Genomic DNA, 21687 nt, shown 5'->3' with positions numbered 1-21687 from the left:
GGTTCACTCCCCAGATGGCCGCAACAGCTGGAGCTGTGACTATCTGAAGCCAGGAGCCAAGAGCTTCTTCTGGTCTCCCAGATGGGTACAGGAGCCCAAGGATTTGAGCCATCTTCTGCCTCCTTCCCAGGCCATAGCAGAGAGCTGGATCAGAAGAGGAGCAGCTGGGTCTTGAACCGGTGCCCATATGGGATGCCAGGATTGCAGGTGGAGGCTTTACCCACTGTGACACAGTACTGGCCTCTGGCTCCACTTTTAGTTGCAGCTTCCTGCTAATGTGCATCTTGGGAAGCAGTGGTGACGCTCAAGTACCTGAGTTCCTGCCACCCACATGGGAGATCTGGATGGAGTTTCTGGCTCTTGGCTTCAGCCCGGCCCAGGCCCAACTCTTTTTTTTTTTTTTTTTTTTTTTAAGATTTATTTATTTATCTGGAAGGCAGAGTTACAGAGAGACAGAGGCAGAAAGAAAGAGAGATCTATCCACTGGTCCACTCCCTAAGTAGCTACAATGGCCGAAGGTGGGCTGATCCAAAGCCAAGAGCCAGGAGCTTCTTCCAGATCTCCCACGTGAGTGCAGGGGCCCAAGAACTTGGGCCATCTACCGCTGCTTTCTCAGGCCATAGCTGAGAGCTGGATTAGAAGAGGAGCAGTCAGGTCTTGAACTGGCACCCATATGGGATGCTGACACTACAGGTAGAGGCTTTACCTGATACATGATGCGCCGGCCCCAAAGGCCCAACTGTTGGAAGATTTCTATCGATGTCTTTCTGCCTTTCAAATAAATAACAAAATTATAACAGTGCTAGAGAAATACCAAAATAATTTCCTTTTTAAAAAAAAATCAGGGGGCCGGTGCCGTGGCTCACTTGGTTAATCCTCTGCCTGCGGTGCTGGCATCCCATATGGGCACCAGGTTCTAGTCCCGGTTGCCCTTCTTCCAGTCCAGCTCTCTGCTGTGGCCCGGGAGTGCAGAGGAGGATGGCCCAAGTGCTTGGGCCCTGCACCCGCATGGGAGACCAGGAGAAGCACCTGGTTCCTGGCTTTGGATCAGCACGGTGCGCCAGCCGCAGCGGCCATTTGGGAAGTGAACCAACGGCAAAGGAAGACCTTTCTCTCTGTCTCTCTCTCACTGTCTGTAACTCTACCTGTCAAATAAAAAAAATAAATTTAAAAAATAAAAAAATTAAAAAATAAAAAAATCAACAAATATTTTCAAGTAACCGTGGCCATAAATCATAAATCTCCTAACTTTGTCTGACACTTCCTTAAATTTCTAGAGGGAATCACGAGAACTTACAATAGCACTCCTCTCTGGGGGTTAATATGCAGGGGGACTTACATTTTTCATTTTTACCTTTTATAAAATTTGTATACCTTTTTCATAATTGTATGTTACTTTTTTCAACTGAACAAAAACTAATGTAAATTTCTTCAAGGGAAAAAACCCTTTTGTTGGAGGGAAGACATACAAGGTGCTTGGATTTAGAAATTTTTGCACCAGGCCGGCGCCGCGGCTCACTAGGCTAATCCTCCACCTTGCAGCGCCGGCACACCAGGTTCTAGTTCCGGTCGGGGCACCGATCCTGTCCCAGTTGCCCCTCTTCCAGGCCAGCTCTCTGCTGTGGCCCAGGAGTGCAGTGGAGGATGGCCCAAGTGCTTGGGCCCTGCACCCCATGGGAGACCAGGAGAAGCACCTGGCTCCTGCCATCGGATCAGTGCGGTGCGCTGGCCGCAGCGCGCCTACCACAGCGGCCATTGGAGGGTGAACCAACGGCAAAGGAAGACCTTTCTCTCTGTCTCTCTCTCACTGTCCACTCTGCCTGTCAAAAAAAAAAAAAGAAATTTTTGCACCAAAAATAATCGTATCTTTTAGTTCGATTTCCATTGATTTTGTTTGTTTGTTCCTTTGTATGTCAAGATCCCATTGGAAGATTTGCTTGAAGGTGATGAATAATTGAGGGAAATCCGGGTTGATGACCATACCCAGTTACACCAGTTGTTGGTAATCCTGTGGCTGTGGACAAGTGGCTTCCCTGCCAGGGGTTGGAGGAAGTGATAGGTAGATGATTCCTTGCTCTTTGTACCATTTGCTGGTTCACCTGGGGAGCCATGGGTTTGGAGCCAGGAGGCAGGGAGCAGCCTGTGTGCGGGCAGTGCAGGAGGGAGAGCGATGGCCAGGCCTTCACTGGGAGCCTGGAGGCCGTGGCCCCCGCCCCCTCCCCCGCCCCCTAGACAAGGGTGCTTCCCAAAGCTTGTAGGAGAGAGGAATGGAGAGACAAGCTGGCCTGGGAGTGAAGCGTTGTTCTAGTGGTTTTACTCATTGGTTTTCATGTACCTGAAAGCTTCAGGGCTGATTGTCTTCTGCCTGCTCTTCTCCAGCGTGGCCTGAAGCACTTCCGGGTATCCTGCCTTGCCCAGTTCAAGGCCGAGACCAGGGTGTAGCTCCCCTTGCTCCCTGGCCGATATTTCCCTCAATCTCTCATTGTTTCTTCCTGTTTTCTTTTTGCTTAAACACTTATTTATTTGGGGGGTGGGAAGGGACTCCCATTCGCTGGTTTACTTCCCAAATACCTGGTGTGGCCAGGGCAGGGCCAGCGTCAAAGCCAGGAGCTGGGAACTCAGGTCCGGGTCTCTCCCACATGGGAGGGAGGAACCCAAATACTTGAGTCATCACTGCTGGCTCCCCGAAAGCTGGAGCTAGGGCCGGAGCCGGGACTCGAGCCCAGGGACTCCAGTGTTTCACGCAGGCACCCTAGGTGACATCTTGACCAGCAGGATAGACGCCCGGGCTTTCTTCCCGATGAGAGAATTCCTAGCACTTGAAACAGCTGTCATGCTCGCTGTGTTTCGAGCCACTCAAGAAAGAGCCTCAAACTCAGTGTCCTGATTTCCGTCCCCCAGGGCAGAGGATCACCAAGATAGCAGCATTGCTCTGAAAATAGCACTGTCCGTGCCTCCCCCATTGTCTCTCTCACTGCTGACTCCTCAAGACCGTGGTCAGGGGACCGGAAAAGAAGAACTAGGCCTGTGATGGAAAGGGCAGCTCTGTCGAGCTCAGCCTTTGACTTGGCTTTTTTGCAGTGAGTGGCAGGTGAGCATCAATGCGGCACCGAGTGCGTGAGCAGCCGCTAACCTTTGATTGCATTTTGTCATCTACCCAGCACTTTGCCAACTGTTACCCAGCTTCCCATGCAAAGTGGCAGGGTACTCACGCCCATTTTACAGTTGAGAAAACTGAAGTCCAGAGGGCTGATGCTGTGGATTTTGCAGCAGAGAGGGTGCCAGAGTGTGAGGGGACCAGGGTGCTCTGACATGGCCGATGCTGTTTGTCATACCACAATGGGACTTGTGGGTGGCCCTTTCTGTGAGTGCTCAGGCTTTGGCCTCTGTCTGGGCCTCTGGTGGCACTAACGCGCTCTCCCCAGCCCACGGTCAAGAGCTCGAAGCCGCTTCCCCCAGAGGCCCCGTGAGAGCATCACTTGGGCAGGTGCATCTCCATCAGGACCCTCTTTCAGCTGGAGGAGAAAGCAGTGGTACCTCGAGCTCCCCTGGTGGTTCCTGGGTTGGTGAAGGGACAGAGACTAACTGCTGCTTTCTCCTGGGTGCCTGAACCCAGAAGAAGGCTGTGCATGGAGAAAAGGGCGTCGCACTTGGGTTGGGAGGCTGGTGTTCAAATCCACCCTGCTATTTACTGGCTCCATGACCTTGAGCAAATCGCCTGTCTGAGCCCTGCTCTCCTCTGTCCAATGGAGATCCTACTCATTATCTCATAAGGTCCTAGTGATGCTGAGACAGGGTGATTAGTGTAAAAAGGGCCCGGCCCAGCCTCAGGCACATGGCAAATTGCATCTGAGACTCCTGTCTGCTGCAAAATGTCAAAGATTAGCCACAGTGGCCGAGCAGAGCCGTTCGCCTCCTGTGTCCTTGGGAAGTCCTGCTGATGGTATCTTCCCAGAAGAGTGGCTGGCTGCAGCGGGTGTCTCCTTTCTGGCTCTCCAGACCAGTACTGGGGTCCTGGGGCCTCCTTCTCCCTCTGGATGTGTACCCCAGTTACTCCTGTGTCCTGGGCCGTGTCTGCAAGCCGGGGTGGTCCCTGCTGTGTTCCTGGCTGTTCATTGTCACAGCGGCTTACCTGCACTGATTTTTGGCACCAGGGCCTTGATCATATTGGGAAGTTACTTGGGAAGGCACAGCCCATGGAGGAGCAGCTACTCTTTTTTTTTTTTTTTTTTTTTTGACAGGCAGAGTGGATAGTGAGAGAGAGAGAGAGAGACAGAGAGAAAGGTCTTCCTTTGCCGTTGGTTCACCCTCCAATGGCTGCTGCGGCCGGCGCACCGCGCTGATCCGAAGGCAGGAGCCAGGTGCTTCTCCTGGTCTCCCATGGGGTGCAGGGCCCAAGCACTTGAGCCATCCTCCACTGCCTTCCCGGGCCACAGCAGAGAGCTGGCCTGGAAGAGGGGCAACCGGGACAGAATCCGGCGCCCCAGCAGCTGCTCTTGCACTTCCCTGGGAACCCGCAGCTCAGAGGACTCCTCCAGCTTCCATATCCTCATCTGTGAGGCATAAGCATGGGGGTCTGTGAGTCCTGGGTTCCTCTGGGTTTCCCTGGGATTTGTGTCCTCTTGAGGGTCAGGTGGTGGTGGCCTGGGGCGCCCAGCCCCATCACCTCCACCCTCACAGCCTCCGCTGGCCTTTTAGTCACACTGGACTTACTTAGCAGCCGCCGGAACAAACCCAGTTCTGCCTCCCGGCACCACCCACCTCTACTCTTTTGCTCTGAAAGATCACAAAGGAAGCATTGATGGGCAGCTGAGAGCTCCAGGGGGCTTTTCCTGGGGTCTCAGAACAGATTCCCAGTCTCTCTGCTTTGTTCACCCCAGCCTGAATCGCTTTGAGGGGCTGAAGGCAACCTGGGCCCTCCCTGCCCTCCATAGGTGATGGTTAAGAATTGAGATCCCCACAGCCAAGGAGGAGGTGGCCACTGCTATCCTGAGAAATGGGGAAAACAAAAGGGAGAAAAACAACCTGGTGGCCGGTGCCGTGGCTCACTAGGCTAATCCTCCGCTTTGCGGCGCCGGCACACCGGGTTCTAGTCCTGGTTGGGGCGCCTGATTCTATCCCGGTTGCCCCTCTTCCAGGCCAGCTCTCTGCTGTGGCCAGGGAGTGCAATGGAGGATGGCCCAAGTGCTTGGGCCCTGCACCCCATGGGAGACCAGGAAAAGCACCTGGCTCCTGCCATCGGATCAGCACGGTGCACTGGCCGCAGCGCGTTACCGCGGCGGCCATTGGAGGGTGAACCAACGGCAAAGGAAGACCTTTCTCTCTGTTTCTCTCTCTCACTGTCCACTCTGCCTGTCAAAAAAAAAAAAAAAAAAAAAAAACCTGGTTTCTAAGCAAAGAAAGGGGTCTTGTGTAGGACATATTTCAAAGCGTGGGGGTAAAGCAGACTGCATGGACTGAGACTGGGGAGAAGGGGGCTGAGACCCTGCACTGGTACTGAGCATCGCCCCCCTACCCCCAGCACACACACAGACTTCACACCCGAGCCAGCCCACTCTGCCAGCACAAGGCTGGGTCTGTCAGCCTGCCTGGCTGAGAGTGTGTGGGTTGGGGTGAGTGGGCCAGACTTGGCATGGAAGCGAGAAGGCAGGCATGGTTGTCATTCAGACCACGTCTGTGCCGGGTCCCAGTGCGGCTAGACAGGGAAATAGGTGGGCAACGACTGTGGTCACCCACAGTTCTCTGCAGGAAACCCAGGGCCCAGCTAGCAGGAGAGAGCTGGAAGAGAGTTCTGTGTCCAAGGAGACCTGACCTGCTCGCGGGTTTGCAGGAACCAGTCCTGAGAATTATGTCATGGGAATGAGGGGGGAGGAGGGCCGGGGCGTGGGGACCCAGGAGCCTTGGCCAATACATCAGGCCCTGGCCCTGATGGGCAGTTCCGATTCTGTCTGCAATATCAGATGGGTTCGGGAAGCAGGGGAGGTGCCGGCCTTCGTGGTGTGAGGATGCATGGGCCCAGGTTAGCGTAGCTGGGGAAGGTGCAGGCTGAATCAGCAAAGACCTCTGCTTGGAATAAGAGATCCATCCCCTCAGCCAAAAATCAGCCACAAGGGAGCAGGCATTCAGCCTGGCGGCTAAGACAGCTGCCTGCCACACTGCAGTGCCGGTTTACTTCCTGGCTCCGGGGATGGCTCCGGTGATTGGGTTTGCCACCCGATGGGATGGCATTCTCCGCTCCTGGCTTGGGCCCTGGCCCAGCCCGGGTTGTTGCGGGCATTTGGAGAATGGATCAGCAGATGGGAACACACATTCTCGCTCTCCCTCCCCGCCCTCCTCCCTCCCTTCTCCCCTCTCCGTTTCTGTGCTCCCCAAATAAATAAATCGCCCCTAAACAGCACAAAAGGGTATGTTGGGAAAAGAGATGGGGCAGTCAGGGTGGTGCAGCAGGTTCAGCTACCGCTAGGTATGCCCGCATCCTGTATCAGAGTGCCGACTCAAGTCCCAGCTGCTCCAAACTTCGGACTTAGCTTCCTGCTGAGGCTCCTAGAAGGCAGCAGATGATGACCCAATCACCTGGGGGCCCTGCCACCTACATGGGAGGCCTGGATGGGATTTCTGGCTCCTGGCTTCCACCTTACCCAGCCCTGGCTGTTGTGGACATTTGGGGAGTGAACAGCGGATTGCAGATCTCTTTCTGTCTCTCACTCTCTCTCTGCCATCCTGCCTTTCCAATACATCTTTTTTAAGGAAAGTTATAGAGAACATAATCTAAATGTAGGTTCCATTTTGTATCTATTACAATAATGCATTTTTGAGCTGTTATTTCATGCTAGTGAGGCTGCAGTGGAAGTGGTTCTGTTACTGCGAACAGTGTTGAAGTGCTGGAAACCATTGGAAAGGTTAACTTGGTAAGGTATTCCAGGGCCCATGAGATCGCTATCCCCTTTCTGAGACTGCCTTGTAAGAAAGTCAGCAACAAGAAAACAAAAAATTACATGTGCAAAGGTGTTTACTGTAAACAACCTGAACATCTTTTGGGGTTTGTGAAATATACGAGTTTGTACAGATTATCCACTTTAAACACCATTAAAACTACAATCATAAACTTTACAGAAGAAACAAAATGCTTGGAACATTAGATGAAATGGAACTAGCAGGACAGAGCTTGTACGCATGTTTATCCCGTGTCTGTGGGGGTGAAGAGTGAGGTGTGCGTATGGAAAACTCCGAGGAAGAAGGGAAAATGGAAGCAGCTGAGTAATCGAGGTAGGAAGTAGGTGAAGCCGCTCACTTCGTTTTATTTCTGTGGTTACTTTGATGTCTACTTTTTTTTTCTCTGAAAGACGAAGACAATAGTAGGTAAAAATGTGTCCTTCCAACCCCTTCCTAAACTGTTCCATAGTTAATCCTCTGCCGACTCTTGAGATGATACATTTCATATAAGTGGTAAAACTTCCTTTTATTTCTCCAGAGAGCTCCAGGGATAAGCTCTTTCCAGGATTGATTGGGAAAGCCTGGAACGTTCCCTGTCGCTCCATTTGGGTCTTTGGATCGCTTGGTTTCCAGACAGGTCCTCCTAACCTTACTTTGTCTTTGAAAGGCAAGAGTCCTATTTCCTAAGTCTCAGAATAGCCCTGGGGCATCTCCGGTTCCAGTCTCTGGAGAGACGGGGGAGACTGTGCACAGCACTCCAGATCACACCCTCTGCTCCAGTCTCTGGAGAGACGGGGGAGACTGTGCACAGCACTCCAGATCACACCCTCTGCTCCAGTCTCTGGAGAGACGGGGGAGACTGTGCACAGCACTCCAGATCACACCCTCTGCTCCAGTCTCCGGAGAGGCAGGTGGGAGACTGTGCACAGCACCCCAGACCACACCCTCTGCTCCAGTCTCTGGAGAGGCAGGTGGGAGACTGTGCACAGCACCCCAGATCACACCCTCTGCTCCAGTCTCTGGAGAGGCAGGCGGGAGACTGTGCACAGCACCCCAGATCACACCCTCTGCTCCAGTCTCTGGAGAGGCAGGTGGGAGACTGTGCACAGCACCCCAGATCACACCCTCTGCTCCAGTCTCCGGAGAGGCAGGTGGGAGACTGTGCACAGTACCCCAGATCACACCCTCTGCTCCAGTCTCCGGAGAGGCAGGCGGGAGACTGTGCACAGCACCCCAGATCACACCCTCTGCTCCAGTCTCCGGAGAGGCAGGTGGGAGACTGTGCACAGTACTCCAGATCACACCCTCTGCTCCAGTCTCCGGAGAGGCAGGCGGGAGACTGTGCACAGCACCCCAGATCACACCCTCTGCTCCAGTCTCCAGAGAGGCAGGTGGGAGACTGTGCACAGCACCCCAGATCAGCGTCCTCCTGACTTCTGGCGGGCAGATTATGTCTTTTGTTTCTGGAAAGCCTTGGTGCCGGTGCCTGGCCAAGTGATACTGCGCTTTTAGCTAGGGTTAGGCCAGTATCTTCTGGGAACAGTAGAGTTACTCCACCCCAGCCCTCCCTGCCCCTGCCGCCATTTTTTCCTGGCTCATAACTGATGGCTCTCAGCTATCACTTGAGTGGAGTGAGCATCGCTCCCCCCCAAGATATAAAAGTGTGACTGGCGCTGATCTGCCATTTCTTTGTCAGCACACACGGCCTGGAAATTGCCCTGCACTTTACCGCCAGAAGCCTCTGGGGGCCTCCGGGGAGTCTGGTGTGTTTCACGCGTGCGCTGTCTTGCACAGTGCCCAGCAGAGGTCATTCATCACTGGTGCATTTTTTCATCTGGAGCGGTGCCTGTGTCCGTTCCCGAAATCACCTCCCCGTCCCTGTGCTGCATCCCCTCGCCCCGCCCCGGGTCGCTCTGAGTCACCTCTGGCCTCCCCGAGCACAGCAGCAGGCTGTCCTGTCCCTGTTTGAAGGGGCTCCAGAGGTTGGTCACGCAGGACCTTGTCTCGCTGGGAACGGGTTGATTTCCTTTAACAGTTCTGCTGCTTCATCACTTAGCGCCATGATGCAATAGAAAGGGCCTCGGTTTCGGAGCCACGCAGGCCCGGCTCTGGATTCTTCACTCACATGTTACGGCTGTGCTGTGACCTGGGTGGGCTCCTTAACCTCACTAGCCTGCACTGGGAAAATGCTGGTGTGAGCAGGAGGGTGCTAAAGCTGTCCTTTCTGGCCGGTGCCGCGGCTCACTAGGCTAATCCTCTGCCTGCGGCGCCGGCACACTGGGTTCTAGTCCTGGTCGGGGCGCTGGATTCTGTCCCGGTTGCTCCTCTTCCAGACCACCTCTCTGCTATGGCCCAGGAAGGCAGTGGAGGATGGCCCAGGTCCTTGGGCCCTGCACCCGCATGGGAGACCAGGAGAAGCACCTGGCTCCTGGCTTCGGATCAGCGCGGTGCGCCGGCCACGGCGGCCATTGGAAGGTGAACCAACGGCAAAGGAAGACCTTTCTCTCTGTCTCTCTCTCTCACTGTCCACTCTGCCTGTCAAAAAAAAAAAAAAAAAAAAAAAGCTGTCCTCTCCACACCAGAAAATGCGTAGGTCACGTGGGGGTCAGGGGGTTGGGCAGGCTTCTCCGTCCAGGTCTGCAGGTTCAAAAGCTCCCCAGGGGATTTGAATATGCAGCCATACTTGAGAACCAGTGTCTTCTTAAAAATCCATTATTTTTATTTTATTGAATGGCAGAGAGACAGAGAAATCTTCCATCCATCCACGAGATCATTCCCCAAATGCGTGCCGCAGCTGGGTCTCCCACATGGGTGTCAGGGACCCATGCATTTGAGCCATCACCTGCTGCCTCCCAGGGTGAATATAAGCAGGAAGCTGGAATCAGGTGTGGAGCCTGAACTTGAAGCTAGGGACTCTGACCCGGGACGCAGGCATCCCAAATGGCATCGTAGCCAGAGCACCAGGAGCCAGCGCCTTGTTCTCGGATGGCAGACAAAGAATGCCGGAGTCAGAATGCTGAGGAAGACGCAAGGACTCAAGGCCCAAGTGGACAAGTGCCCCCCACCCCACCCCCACCCCGATCTGGAGACCAGGCCAGACATCGGGCCCCTGAAGGTTCCATACCTGGCGGCTGGAGTGGTCAGCTGTCCACAGCCCTCACAGTGGGGCCTCCTCCCCGTGGGTCCTCTGCTGTCTCTTACACCAGCCTCGCACCCCTGCTAGGTCTCCCAGGTGCTCAGAGCCTGCAGTAGCTTAGGCTGCTCGGTCAGTGGAGGAGAGACTGGGAGAGAAACGGGGCCTCTTCTGGGTAAGACAACCCCCAGAAGGACCTGGGACTTCCTCTGCGTCGCCTCAAGGATGCCCATGGCTTCCTCCAATGCTTATTGAGCGCTTGCTGTGTGCCAAGCTCTGTGCTGAGCCCAGGACCCTGGGTCCTGAGTAAGGTATGGCTCCTGAAGGTGCTCCCGGGGAGACGGGCTGGGGCTCAGGAATGGCTCGGCCCTGCTAGTCCAGGAGGCCCGAAAAGCAGCGGGAGGGAACCAGAGTTCTCGAGGCGATGCCGCTACGTCTCCCAAGATGAGTGGCGGTTTTCCCGATGGGAGTGGAGGGGAAGCAAGAGCCCTGGCTTGTACATTCCACAACATGTCAAGGAATTCTCTCAGCGAAGCTGGAGGGCTAGGGACGATGCTGTGGCATAGCGGGTAAAGCCACTTCCTGTAGTGCCGGCTGCTGCACTTCCCATCCAGCTCTCTGCTGTGGCCTGGGAAAGCAGTAGAAGATGGCCCAAGTCCTTGGGCCTCTGCATCCACGTGGGAGACCCAGAAGAAGCTCCTGGCTTCAGATCGGCCCAACTCTGGGGAGTGATCCAGCGGATAGAAGATTTCTTTCTCTCTCTCTCTCTCTCTCTCTCTCTGCCTCTGCCTCTACTTCTCTGTAATTCTGCCTTTCAAATAAATAAATCTTTAAAAAAAAAAAAAAAAAAAAGCTGGAGGGCCAGGCCCAGGTGCACAGTGAGCGGGCCTGGGAGGCTCCAGCCCCCGGCCTATAAATGCAGCTCCGAGATCTTTTTTTTTTTTTTTTTTTTTTTTTTGACAGGCAGAGTGGATAGTGAGAGAGAGAGAGAGGGGGGAAGGTCTTCCTTTTGCCCAAGGACTTGGGCCATCCTCCACTGCCTTCCCGGGCCATAGCAGAGGGCTGGCCGGGAAGAGGGGCAACCAGGATAGAATCCGGTGCGCCGGCGCCGCAAGGCGGAGGATTAGCCTGTTAAGCCACGGCACCGGCCCAGATCTGAGATTTCATCCTGAAGGGAAACCACTAGGTAGCTGCCGCCAAGGAGCAGCTGTTCATGCTTGTGTGACTGGTGGGTTACCCCAGGTGTCATGTGGTGCACAGGTGGAAGGGGAAACTGAGGCAGCGAGGAGCCTGCAGCCGCAGTCCAGGTGAGTCAGGAGGAGTGTGGAGAGGCAGCAGGTGTCAGGGAAAGGAGCCACTGGTGTCAGCCCCCCCAGGAGGCAGGTGTGATGGTGCTGTGGGGCTGACCGGGAGGCGGGAGGCAAGCTGCTCACTCGCAGGATCAGGCAGGGGCCGGCCTTGAATGAGGAGGACTCAGGTGAGTTAGGTCTGTGCCGTGGTGATGGGGTCGGTGCAGAGGAGTGCAGGGGGCTGCCCGGGGCCCCTTCCTCTCTCCCTGGCCTCCGAGACCGGGGTGGCTGGCATGAGGCTCGAGCCTCTCTGACTGCCCCAGCTCTGCTCTCTGTCCCCTGGCATCTTCACACAGCCCAGCCTCTGACCTCCCCAGGGCAGCCCTGAGCCCCTGTCCTGCCCTGTCCCCAGTGGTGTGCTCCCTGCACTCTCCCACAGCTCCCCACTGTGAGAGCCTCAGGCAGGTCAGCTGGTTCCGCAGGGAAGAGGTCCAGTGGGGCGGCGGCCAGTTTCTTTGGGTGGCTCAAGGTGATTTCAACCTTCCAGGAGGCCTGGGGTGGAAGCAAAGGACGGCTGGGTGCCGCGGGGCAGCGCCTCCTGTTGGCCACAGTGAAGGTGTGTTTTGTGGCGTCATGGTGCACACAGTTCCTTCTGGTTTCAGTCTGGGATTCAAGAAGCACCTGCTGAGTATCTGTGCCAAGCACTCACGTGGGTTCCACACAGCACGGGGCTCACTGGGTGAGACCCGGATGCTGGGTTCAAATCTCCTCTCTTCCTTTGTTATCTGGGGAGAGGAATAGTTCTTTCCTTTGCCCGGGGAAGGGCGGATGGAGATGATAGCTGCTAAGGGCTGAGCTCAGCACCTTGCAAAATAGTGGGCGCTCTGCAAATGTTTGCTGGCCTTCCTGGAGCATAGGCTATGTGGTCCCCATTCCACAGAGGCAAGAACCCAAGGGATAAACGCACCCAAGGGCTCAGGGCTGGTGGGTTGAATCACATCTTTCTGGCTGTCTGCAAAGCTCACACTGCCTGTAGGGCCCCATACTGCCCCGATTGCTGCAGCATCTTTTCCCTTGGGTTTTTCTTCTGCCTCCCAGGCCAGCCAAAGATGAGACCCTCTCCTGCAGCCTGTGTTGAGAGCTTCCTGAGTCAGAAGCCAGTTAGCGCGAGGGCTGGGCCGCCCAGTGAGTGTATCTTCCATCTCCTCCCTGCTGACCTGCCAGCTGGGGCCCAGCTGCCGGGGTTAGACTGCTGCCCCCGGCCTCCTCCCAGCCGCGGCATCCCTCTGTATCCAAAGCAAACGGATCAGGTGCCCTGTGTTCCCCGAGGGGTTTCCTCTCTTGGCCTCGCTAATGGCCCAGCTGACAATGGGAGCCTTGTGCTGGGGCCGCAGAGGCTGGAGAGGGAGTCTCTGTCTTCAGCTGAGGGCCAGGGGGGCCCAGATGCCCCGTCTAGCATCTGCTGCTTGATGGACCACAGAGCAGGGAAGCAAACCCTCTCCAGTGGGGTGAGTGCTGTGACCCTTGGAGAAGCCCACCCCTGACCGCCTCTCTGTCCCCAGGCCATGGAGAGCAAGCTGCTCATCGGGGGCAGGAACATCATGGACCACACCAACGAGCAGCAGAAGATGCTGGAACTCAAGAGGCAGGAGATTGCCGAGCAGGTAGGGCTGCCAGGGCTCAGGTCCCCTCATCGCCACGCAGTCGTGTCTGGGGGCTGAAGGGCGGGAAGCCGTCATGGACTTGGGGCCCCTGAAATTCCAGGGCTGAGAATCTCAGCTGCACCTCTGGATCCCGTGAGGGCACTGCCCTCCGTGATGCTGCCAGCCTGCACAGAGCACCTGGGACCAATCCCGGGGCCTTCCACAAAGATGTGAATCTTGCCGACTGCGAGATTCTTTCGTAAGTCATCAAGAACCTGTTCATTGGTTTCCAATCAGCCGTGCAACCACACGAGGAGAGGGTGAGGCAGCTTGGAAGCCAGTGTGGTGGGCGTCCGTCCGTGTGTCTGCTACCCCTGGAGTGTGCCAGCCCTCAGGGCTGGGGTCTCTCCATCCACACAAGGAGGTTCCAAGGGGCTCCGCTTATGCCTGGGGAGCGGTAGACGTGGGCACAGGATGCCTGCTTCTCCCCCTTGGCATCTGACGCCACGTCTCCTGGAAGGCATAGCAAGCTGGTTCCCTGGGCGCCATGCTGCCCAGTGAGCCCCCTGCTCTGCCTTGGCCTAGAAACGCCGTGAACGGGAGATGCAGCAGGAGATGCTGCTCCGAGACGAGGAGACCATGGAGCTCCGGGGCACCTACACGTCCCTGCAGCAGGAGGTGGAAGCCAAGACCAAGAAGCTCAAGAAGGTGAGAGGCAGCGGCAGGGCGCTGTCAGGGCGGCTGGCCCCAGGGGCCACCTCCCCAGTCTGCCCGTCACGCTGCCTGCGTGCTGGTGCTGGCCGGGGAGGGAGGAGTCCCTCCCATGTGGCCTGGGATGGAGCCCCTGGCCCAGGGCTGGGGGTTCACGGGCCAGAAGCTGTCACTGCCGCTCCCCGGGGTTGCCATCCTCACCATCCTGCGTAACCTCCCCACCCCCACCCCCCCGGTGTCGCCAGGGTATAGGAGGAGACCTGGGTGTGGAGACCCATGCAGGGTGCGCTCAGGGAGGGAGTACGAGCCCCCGTGATGGGGCATGGCACAGGGATCTGCTCACAGACCCTGCCCAGGCTGCAGCAGGGGACGATGCGTACCTGGGATTCTGGGAAGAACCTGGGGAGCCCTCAGGGCTTCAGATGTAGATGGCCCAGAGCCAACCAGGGCCCGGCGCGGTGGGTCGGCTGTGGAGCGGGAGGCCGGTGCTGCCCGCCACGCCCACCGTGCAGAGCACCTGGAGAGGCAGGAGCGGCACGTCCCCTTCCCACCTCACTCGGCCTCCATCTGGGAGCCCAGGTCTCCAGGTGAGGCCCAGGTCCCAGTTCCTGCTCTTTGCACAAGTCAGCTGGATCTGGGCCAACTCTAAGCCTCAGCTTCCTTGTCTGTAAAAAAGAATGTGGGACCCAAAGTTCCCTTCAGTCTGAGCATCGCTGGTACGGATGGCAGGTCAAGGCCACCGGCTCAGTGAAGGGGCACAGGTCAGTCCTCTGAGTGGCCGGGCCGGATTCCCAGTGGGTAGGGCAGCAGCGGGCAGCTCGGGCCGGGCTCCCCAGCGTCCTCAGGGCCCAGCCTGCGGACCAGAGCCTCTTGGCAGCCCCGAGCAGCCTCTGAGCTGCCTGTGTCCCCACCCAGCTCTACGCCAAGCTGCAGGCGGTGAAGGCGGAGATCCAGGACCAGCACGACGAGTACATCCGCGTGCGGCAGGACCTGGAGGAGGCGCAGAACGAGCAGACCCGGGAACTGAAGCTCAAGTAGGGGCCCCCGCTGCTCCCCACTGCTCTGGGTCCCCTGCCAGATGCTTCTCCTTCCCGGAGGCCCCTTCTGATGGTGCCCTCACGCCCAGCTCCATGTGGAAGGAGTGAGGTGTGCCTGAGAGACAGGGACAGGCCCACCTCTGTAGCTTCCGCCATCTCTGCTGTCTGCAGCTGATGAGCCCCAGTGCATGCTGGGTTCTGGCCCCACACCTTCAACCTTTGCATTCAGTGTGGTTTTTAAGACTGTAAGGACCCCTCCCCCCAGCTCTTTTGGTTTCCCACCTTCTCCGCTCCTTGCTCTGACCCTTCAGCCCCCAGGCCCTAGGCAGCCTTGCACTGCCGTCTGCATCCCCACCTCTGTCCCGCCTGCAGGTACCTGATCATAGAGAATTTCATCCCCCCTGAGGAGAAGAACAAGATCATGAACCGCCTTTTCCTGGACTGCGAGGAGGAGCAGTGGAAGTTCCAGCCGCTGGTGCCAGCTGGAGCGTGAGTCCCCTACCTGGTGTCCACCCAGGGCTTGGCGGGCCTGGCCAGGGGCTGCTCCAGGGCCTGAGGCCCAGCCTGCAGGGAGATGGGTGTTGTGTGGCAGGGGGAAGGGCTGAGGAGGACACAGCTGGAGGGTGCTCGGGACCCAGTGTGCAGGGATCTCCATGCAGGAGGGGTGTTCTGTAAAAAGAAATGGGACGCACTGGCCTGGGGTGCAGGTGCCAAACACAGCAACCGTAGCTAGCCTGTACCGAGCCCTACTGTGTGTCAGGTACTGCCCGAGATCCTGCAGACAGCTCGCAGTCCAGTGGGAATACAGAGAAGTAATTGGATCATGACATGGCAGAGGTGCCATGCAGCCTTTCCAGCCGGGCTCAGCTGGGTGAGTCAGCATTTCCACCTGTTTCCACGTCCTAGCGCTGCTGGGCAGCTGCGTCCATTGGCTGGGTGTGCAGTGCCCTCTGCTGGTGGCCTTGAATAGCAAGCCAAAAGGATATTCAAGCCCAGTGGAAGGACTGTCTCCCCCGGCTGAGCCACTGTCCGCGTCAGAGGCTGGACAGCAAGGCGCTTCTAGAAGATGCTTCGCTCTCCCTATCCTAGGACTGCCAAGCTAGATTTGAGTCCCCAAATCTGGGATGGGAAGCTGGCAAGAGGTCTGGAGCTTCTCATGGGAGCACTGGATGCCTGCTTAATCCAGTTCCTGAAAGGCTGAGCCACCATGACCCTGCACAGGTGTGTAAGGGCCAAGTCCACCGGTAGAGGACTTTCCACTGCGTCACCTTGGACTCAAACCCGCCTTCCGAACCGAAGCAGGGACTCAGTCAGACGCGGTGTGCTGCAGAGCTCCTCACCCTGGCCATAGCCAGAACTGCCCGTGAGGCAGGGCTGCAGGCACAGGCCCTTGCTACATCTCAGGGCTCATGGTTTGTGGTTTCCTCCTGCTCAAGGCTTCCAGGTGACTGCCGCGAAGCCAGGCTTCAACCCCACTGCCGCAGTGCGGCTTGCTAGAGGCGGATGCTGGTGGGGTTTCTGCTCTGTTGGTTATCTGGTGCTCATGCAAGTGACTGGCTTGCAAGCTTGCAGGTGGGGGAAATTTTTTTATGTTGGTTGTAGTCATGCCATCAGTATGCTGAGTGTCAGATGGGGTGAGAGGCTGTAAGGTGACTTTTTTTTTTAAGATTGATTTTTATTTATTTGGAAGACAAAGTGAGAGAGAGAGAGAGAGAGAGAGAAGAGAAAATCTTAATGCACTGGTTCACTCCTCAAATGGCCTGAAGAGCTAAAGCTGGGCCAGATTGAAGCCAGGAGCCAAGAGCTTCATCCGGGTCTCCCATATGAGTGGCAGAGGCCCAAGTACTTGGACCTCCCCTCCTGCTTTCCCAGGCACATTAGCAGGGAGCTGAATCAGAAGTGGAGCAGCTGGGTCTTGAACCCATGCCCATATGAGATGCTGGCATCACAGGTGGTGGCTTAGCCCAGTGCCACAACTCTGGCCCAACATTCTTTTTATTTTATTTTATTTTAACATTTTAATTTGAAATGTAAGAATAGTACGAAGAGGGGCCAGCATTGTGCTGCAGCAGGTTAAGCCACTGCTTGTGATGAAGGCAGTCCATATTACGGTACTGGCTGCTCTGCTTCTGATCCCTTTCCTTGCTAATACCCATGGGAAAGCAATAGTGCACTTAGGCCCTGCCACCCTGATGAGAGACCCAGATGGCGTTCCTGGCTCCTGACTTCAGCCTGGTTTAGACGTGGCTGTTGAGGCCATTTGAGAAGTGAACTAGCAGATGGACTCTCTCTCTCAAATAAATAATTAAATCTTAAAAAAAAAAAAAAGTTCTGGGGCTGGTGTGGCTCAGCTGGTGTGGCTGTCACCTGGCATATATGCTTCCCAGATGAGTACTGCTTTGAGTTTTGACAGCTCCACTTCTGATCCAGCTCTCTGCTAATGGCCTGGGAAAGCAACGGAAGATGGTCCAAGTGCTTGGGTCCCTGCTACCCATGTGGGAGACCCAGAAGCAGCTCCCACTCCTGGCTTTGGCCTGGCCCAGCCCCAGCTATTGTGGCCATTTGGGGAGTGAACCAGCAAATGGAAACTCACTCTCTCTCTTCCTCTATCTCTCTCTGTTTCCCCCTCTCTGTATAACTCTGCCTTTCAAAGTAAATAAATCTTAAAAAAAAAAAAAAAAAGAATAGTACAAAGAATTTCCTTGTGCCCTTCATCAAATTGTTAACACTTTTGCAACATTATTAATTCTTCCCTTACTGCCCCCCCCCCCATCATTTGGCATTGAGCTGTGGACAGCCTGACCCCTTGCCTGCATTTCCTGAGAATGAGGACGCTCTTTTAGGACACTGCAGTGCAATAATCCACTTCAGGAGATTCTAGAATAACATAGTGTGAGTTTACTTTTAATTTTAGTCTGTTCCCCAACAATGTCCTTTGTGATAATCCTCTCTTCCCCATTCTCATGTATCTTCATGCCTCTCTTTTTTTTTAAGTTTTATTTATTTGAAAGAGTTAGAAAGAGCGAGAGAGCGAGAGAGAGAGAGAGAGAGAGAGGGATCTTCTATCTGCTGGTTCACTCCCCAAATGGCTGAAACATCCAGGGCTGGGCCCTGCTGGAGCCAGGAGCTTCATCTGGGGCCTCCATGTGGGTGCGGGGGACCAAGCACTTGGGCCATCTTCTGCTGCTTTCCCAGGCCATAGCAGGGAGTTGGATTGGAAATGAAGCAGCTAGGACACAAATCAGCACCCATATGAGATGCCAGCACTGCAGATGGTGGCTTTACCCACTGTGCCACAACACTGGCCCCAGAGAAGGGATGTCGATTTGAGATTCGCAGTTCTGTGCTCTCGGAAAGAGTTTATTCCTTTCTCAGAAGGAAGTCCCTGCAGTTTTAACTGCATCAGTCACGTGATCCAGACTTTAAGCGTGGTGCAGGCTTTGGCTGGAGTGAAGATGAGCTTTCTGCTTCATGATCATGAACTTCCACACTTAAGAAAAAAAAAAAAAAAAGCTGTTTATTTGAGAGGCGGAGAGTGTAAGGGAGCCTCATCTGCTGGTTCACTCCCCAGATGCCTACAGCCGCTGGGGCTGGGCCAACGCTGGGAGCCAGGAATGCCATCCAGGTCTCCTGTGTGGGTGGCAGGAGCCCGTTTACTTGAGCCATCACCGCTGCCTCCCAGAGTCTGCATTAGCAGGAGGCTGGAGTCAGGAGCCAGAGCTGGGCATCCAGCTCTGATACTGTGACGTGGGATGCCGTCATCTAGACCACGAAGCTAAATGTCCCTCTCGTGAACTGCCCTTCTTTATGTTTTTTTAAAGTTGGGGGAGGTGTTTGGTGCAGCATCCCACCCACATCCCGCATCCGGGTACCTGGCTGTCCAAGTACCTGGGGTCAATGTCTTGGGAGGCAGCAGATGAAGGCTCAAGTATTTGGGTCCCTGCCACCTTTGTGGGAGACCTGGATTGAGATCTGGGCTTTTGGGAAGATCTCAGTTTCAGGTCTGTATTTGAGGAGTGAACCAGCAGACAGAAGATCTCTTTCTGCCTCTCTCTGTCTCTATGTCTATCAAACAAAATAAGAAAAATTTTTAAATAAAAATAAATATTTTTAAAATTTCTCATTACTCTTAGTTAAGTTGCAGAATTAATATGTTTTTGTTAAGGGAAATTTAGATAGGCATTGAAAGAATGAAAATATGTCCATCTAGTGGTGATATCTGTGAACATTTGAAAATAAGCTTTCCATATTTTATGTTTTTTTAAGATTTATTTATATACTTGAAAGGTACAGTTATAGGGTTTCCTTTCCTTGGCCTTTTGCCAGTACGGGGCTTGCTGCGGCCCTGCGCCTCCAGGGTGCGGGGCCACCCGCCCCATGTTTCCTGGCCTAGATGCTCCTCCATGTGGCTGCTTCCTGGGGCTCAGTATGAACCCAGATTTACCTCTCTGTCTTAGATAAAGCCCTCACTCTCCTATGCATCTTTTGTACTGAATATAAGCTTAAAAAGTTAAAAAAAAAAAAGAAAAGAAAAGTATAGTTATAGAGACAGAGGGAGACACAAAGAGAGAAAGATCTTCCATCTGCTGGTTCACTCCCCAGTTGGTTGCAACAGCCAGGGCTGGGTCAAGTCAAAGCCAAGAGTCTGGAACTGCATCTGGGTCTCCCATGTGGATGCAGTGGCCCAAGCACTTGGGCCATCTTCCATTGCTTTCCCATGCACATTAGCAGGAAGCAGGATCAGAAGGGGAGCAGCCAGGACTCAAACTGGTGCCTCTATGGGATGCCAGTGCCACAGATGGAGGCCTAACCCACTATACCACTGTGCCAGCCCCTCCCCCCTTTTAAAGACTTACTTTATTTATTTGAAAGGCAGAGTTCCGGGGTGAGGGGTCGGGGAGAGCTAGAGACAGGGGGAGATTTTCCACCTGCTGGTTCGCTCCCCAAATGGCTGTAGTGGCTGGGGCTGGGGTGGGTCAGTGCTGGGCCAAGCCAAGGCCAGGAGCTTTATCCAGGTCTTCCACGTGGGTGCAGGGGTCCAAGCACTTGGGCCATCTTCCACTCCTTTCTAGGTGCATTAGCAGAGAGCTGGATCAGAAGCTGAACACTCCAACTGGCACCCATATGGGGAACTGGCGCCCCTATGGGATACTGGTGCTGCCAACGGTGGTTTAGCACAAAACAACTCTGGCCCCCAAACTTGCTATTTTTTTTTTAAAGATTTATTTATTTATTTGAAAGTCAGAGTTACACAGAGAGAAGGAGAGGCAGAGGGAAAGAGAGAGAGAGAGAGGTCTTCATCCGCTGGTTCAGTCCCCAAATGGCTGCAATGGCCAGATCCAAAGCCAGGAGCCAGGAGCTTCTTCTGAGTCTCCCATGCGGGTGCAGGGGCCCAAGGATTTGGGCCATCTTCTACTGCTTTCCCAGGCCATAGCAGAGAGCTGGATCAGAAGTGGAGCAGCCGGAACTAGAACCGGCGCCCATATGGGATGCTGGCCCCGCAGGCAGAGGATTAACCTACTGCGCCACGACGCAGGCCACAAGGAATATGTATTTTATACAGAAAATATTCAAAATATATCTGCATAAAGGTAAAAGACTAAGGCAATTATGCACATAGTATTCTCCATTGAATACAAATTATATGAACAGTTAATACTGATTGTTCTAAAAAGAACTCAAAGAAAGAAATTACTTAGAAAAATATTTGTTAAGAAATAGCAAATAATACTGAGATTTTTTTTCTTTTCTTATTTTTTTTTTTTTTTTTTGGTCACTGTCCAGTTTGCAATGTCTGGTGACTGCAGTATTTAATATTTATTTCAGAACTAAAAAAATTAACCAAACACAAAAGACAATAAAAACGGACCCAGGAATTTTTTATATGAAACAGATTTTTTAAATTACTGTTTCAAAAGCAGTGGTGGTTAGAATGAAGTAAAAAACAATTCGGTCATAATAGCAATCCCAGTTGTGACTGTGACCCAGCAGAGGGAGCCAGGCAGGGCAGCCTGGCGGGCCAGGGACCTCCCGAGCATCTGCCCCATGTCACGCTCCCGCGATCGTTCACAACTTCCCGGTGGACATCCTGGAGCTCAGCTCTCCGCATCCCAGGGCTCCCTGCCGTGGAACGAGCTCCCCAGTCCCCAGAGGAAGGCTCCCACCCTTCGCCACGTAACCTAATCAGGGCTGGGGAACAGAGAAGCGCTTTCTCTCCAGAGCATATTTAACTAATCAGGGCATTGTGGCGCCCGCTGCACGCGGGGCTGGAACACACTGCTCGGCTGTGGCCTGTGGTGTTCTCGGATGGGAACACGGAGCCCTGCTCAGCGTGAGAGGAAAACTCATTGTCTGACAGACATTACCTAAGGTCACGCTGTCCCTGGAGCGAGCTTTTGCTGGAAAAACATTTTGCCGCCTCCTCCTCAGGCGACAGGCAGCTCCCCCCACGTTCTCATTGTCAGCCGTGCCGGACGCCTCGCGCTCGCTTCTCCACCATCGCTCTGCAGCCATGGGGGAAGACAGAAGTTCAGGTGATTGCCTGCCACCCCCCCCCCCCCAGTCTTGTGTTAAAGTGACCATGACCGTGTGAAAAACATTTTTGCAACCAGCTGGAGCTGTGACTGCTTTACAGATATGACCCGGATTTCCTTTGTCCTCGTGTTTACACGAAATTGTCTTCTAAGGGTAAGATGTCGAGCGTGTCCCTAGCCCTCTGCTTACAGTTCACGATGTTCCGTTGGAACTGTAGCCCTCTGGCCTCAGCCACCCCAACACCTGCAGTTCTTTTCAAAAATCATCCAAAGGAAGAGACTGGACTTAGGACTTAGCTCACACTCAATTCTAGTCCCTGCTCTGCCGCTTACACAAGGCCTTGAGAAATTGTTGTGTTTTTTTTTTTTTTTTTTTTTTGACAGGCAGAGTGGATAGTGAGAGAGAGA

At 54.6% G+C, this 21687-nt stretch overlaps 1 protein-coding gene across 2 annotated transcripts in view; it reads left to right on the top strand.

Annotated features, from left to right (window-relative positions):
* Nucleotides 1–21687, top strand: part of KIF3C (kinesin family member 3C) — a 50304-nt gene that overhangs the window by 13272 nt on the left and 15345 nt on the right. For both annotated transcript variants that reach the window (XM_062209107.1, XM_062209106.1), the window contains exons 2-5: nt 12918–13019; nt 13584–13706; nt 14625–14743; nt 15119–15235. In XM_062209107.1, the coding sequence (XP_062065091.1) occupies nt 12918–13019; nt 13584–13706; nt 14625–14743; nt 15119–15235 (461 nt within the window). The remainder of the gene's footprint in view (nt 1–12917; nt 13020–13583; nt 13707–14624; nt 14744–15118; nt 15236–21687) is intronic.

Source organism: Lepus europaeus, chromosome 13, assembly GCF_033115175.1.
Source record: "Lepus europaeus isolate LE1 chromosome 13, mLepTim1.pri, whole genome shotgun sequence".
Taxonomy (NCBI): Eukaryota; Metazoa; Chordata; class Mammalia; order Lagomorpha; family Leporidae; genus Lepus; species Lepus europaeus.
The sequence above is the reverse complement of the archived record's forward strand: the minus strand, read 5'-3'. Positions and strand labels throughout refer to the sequence as shown.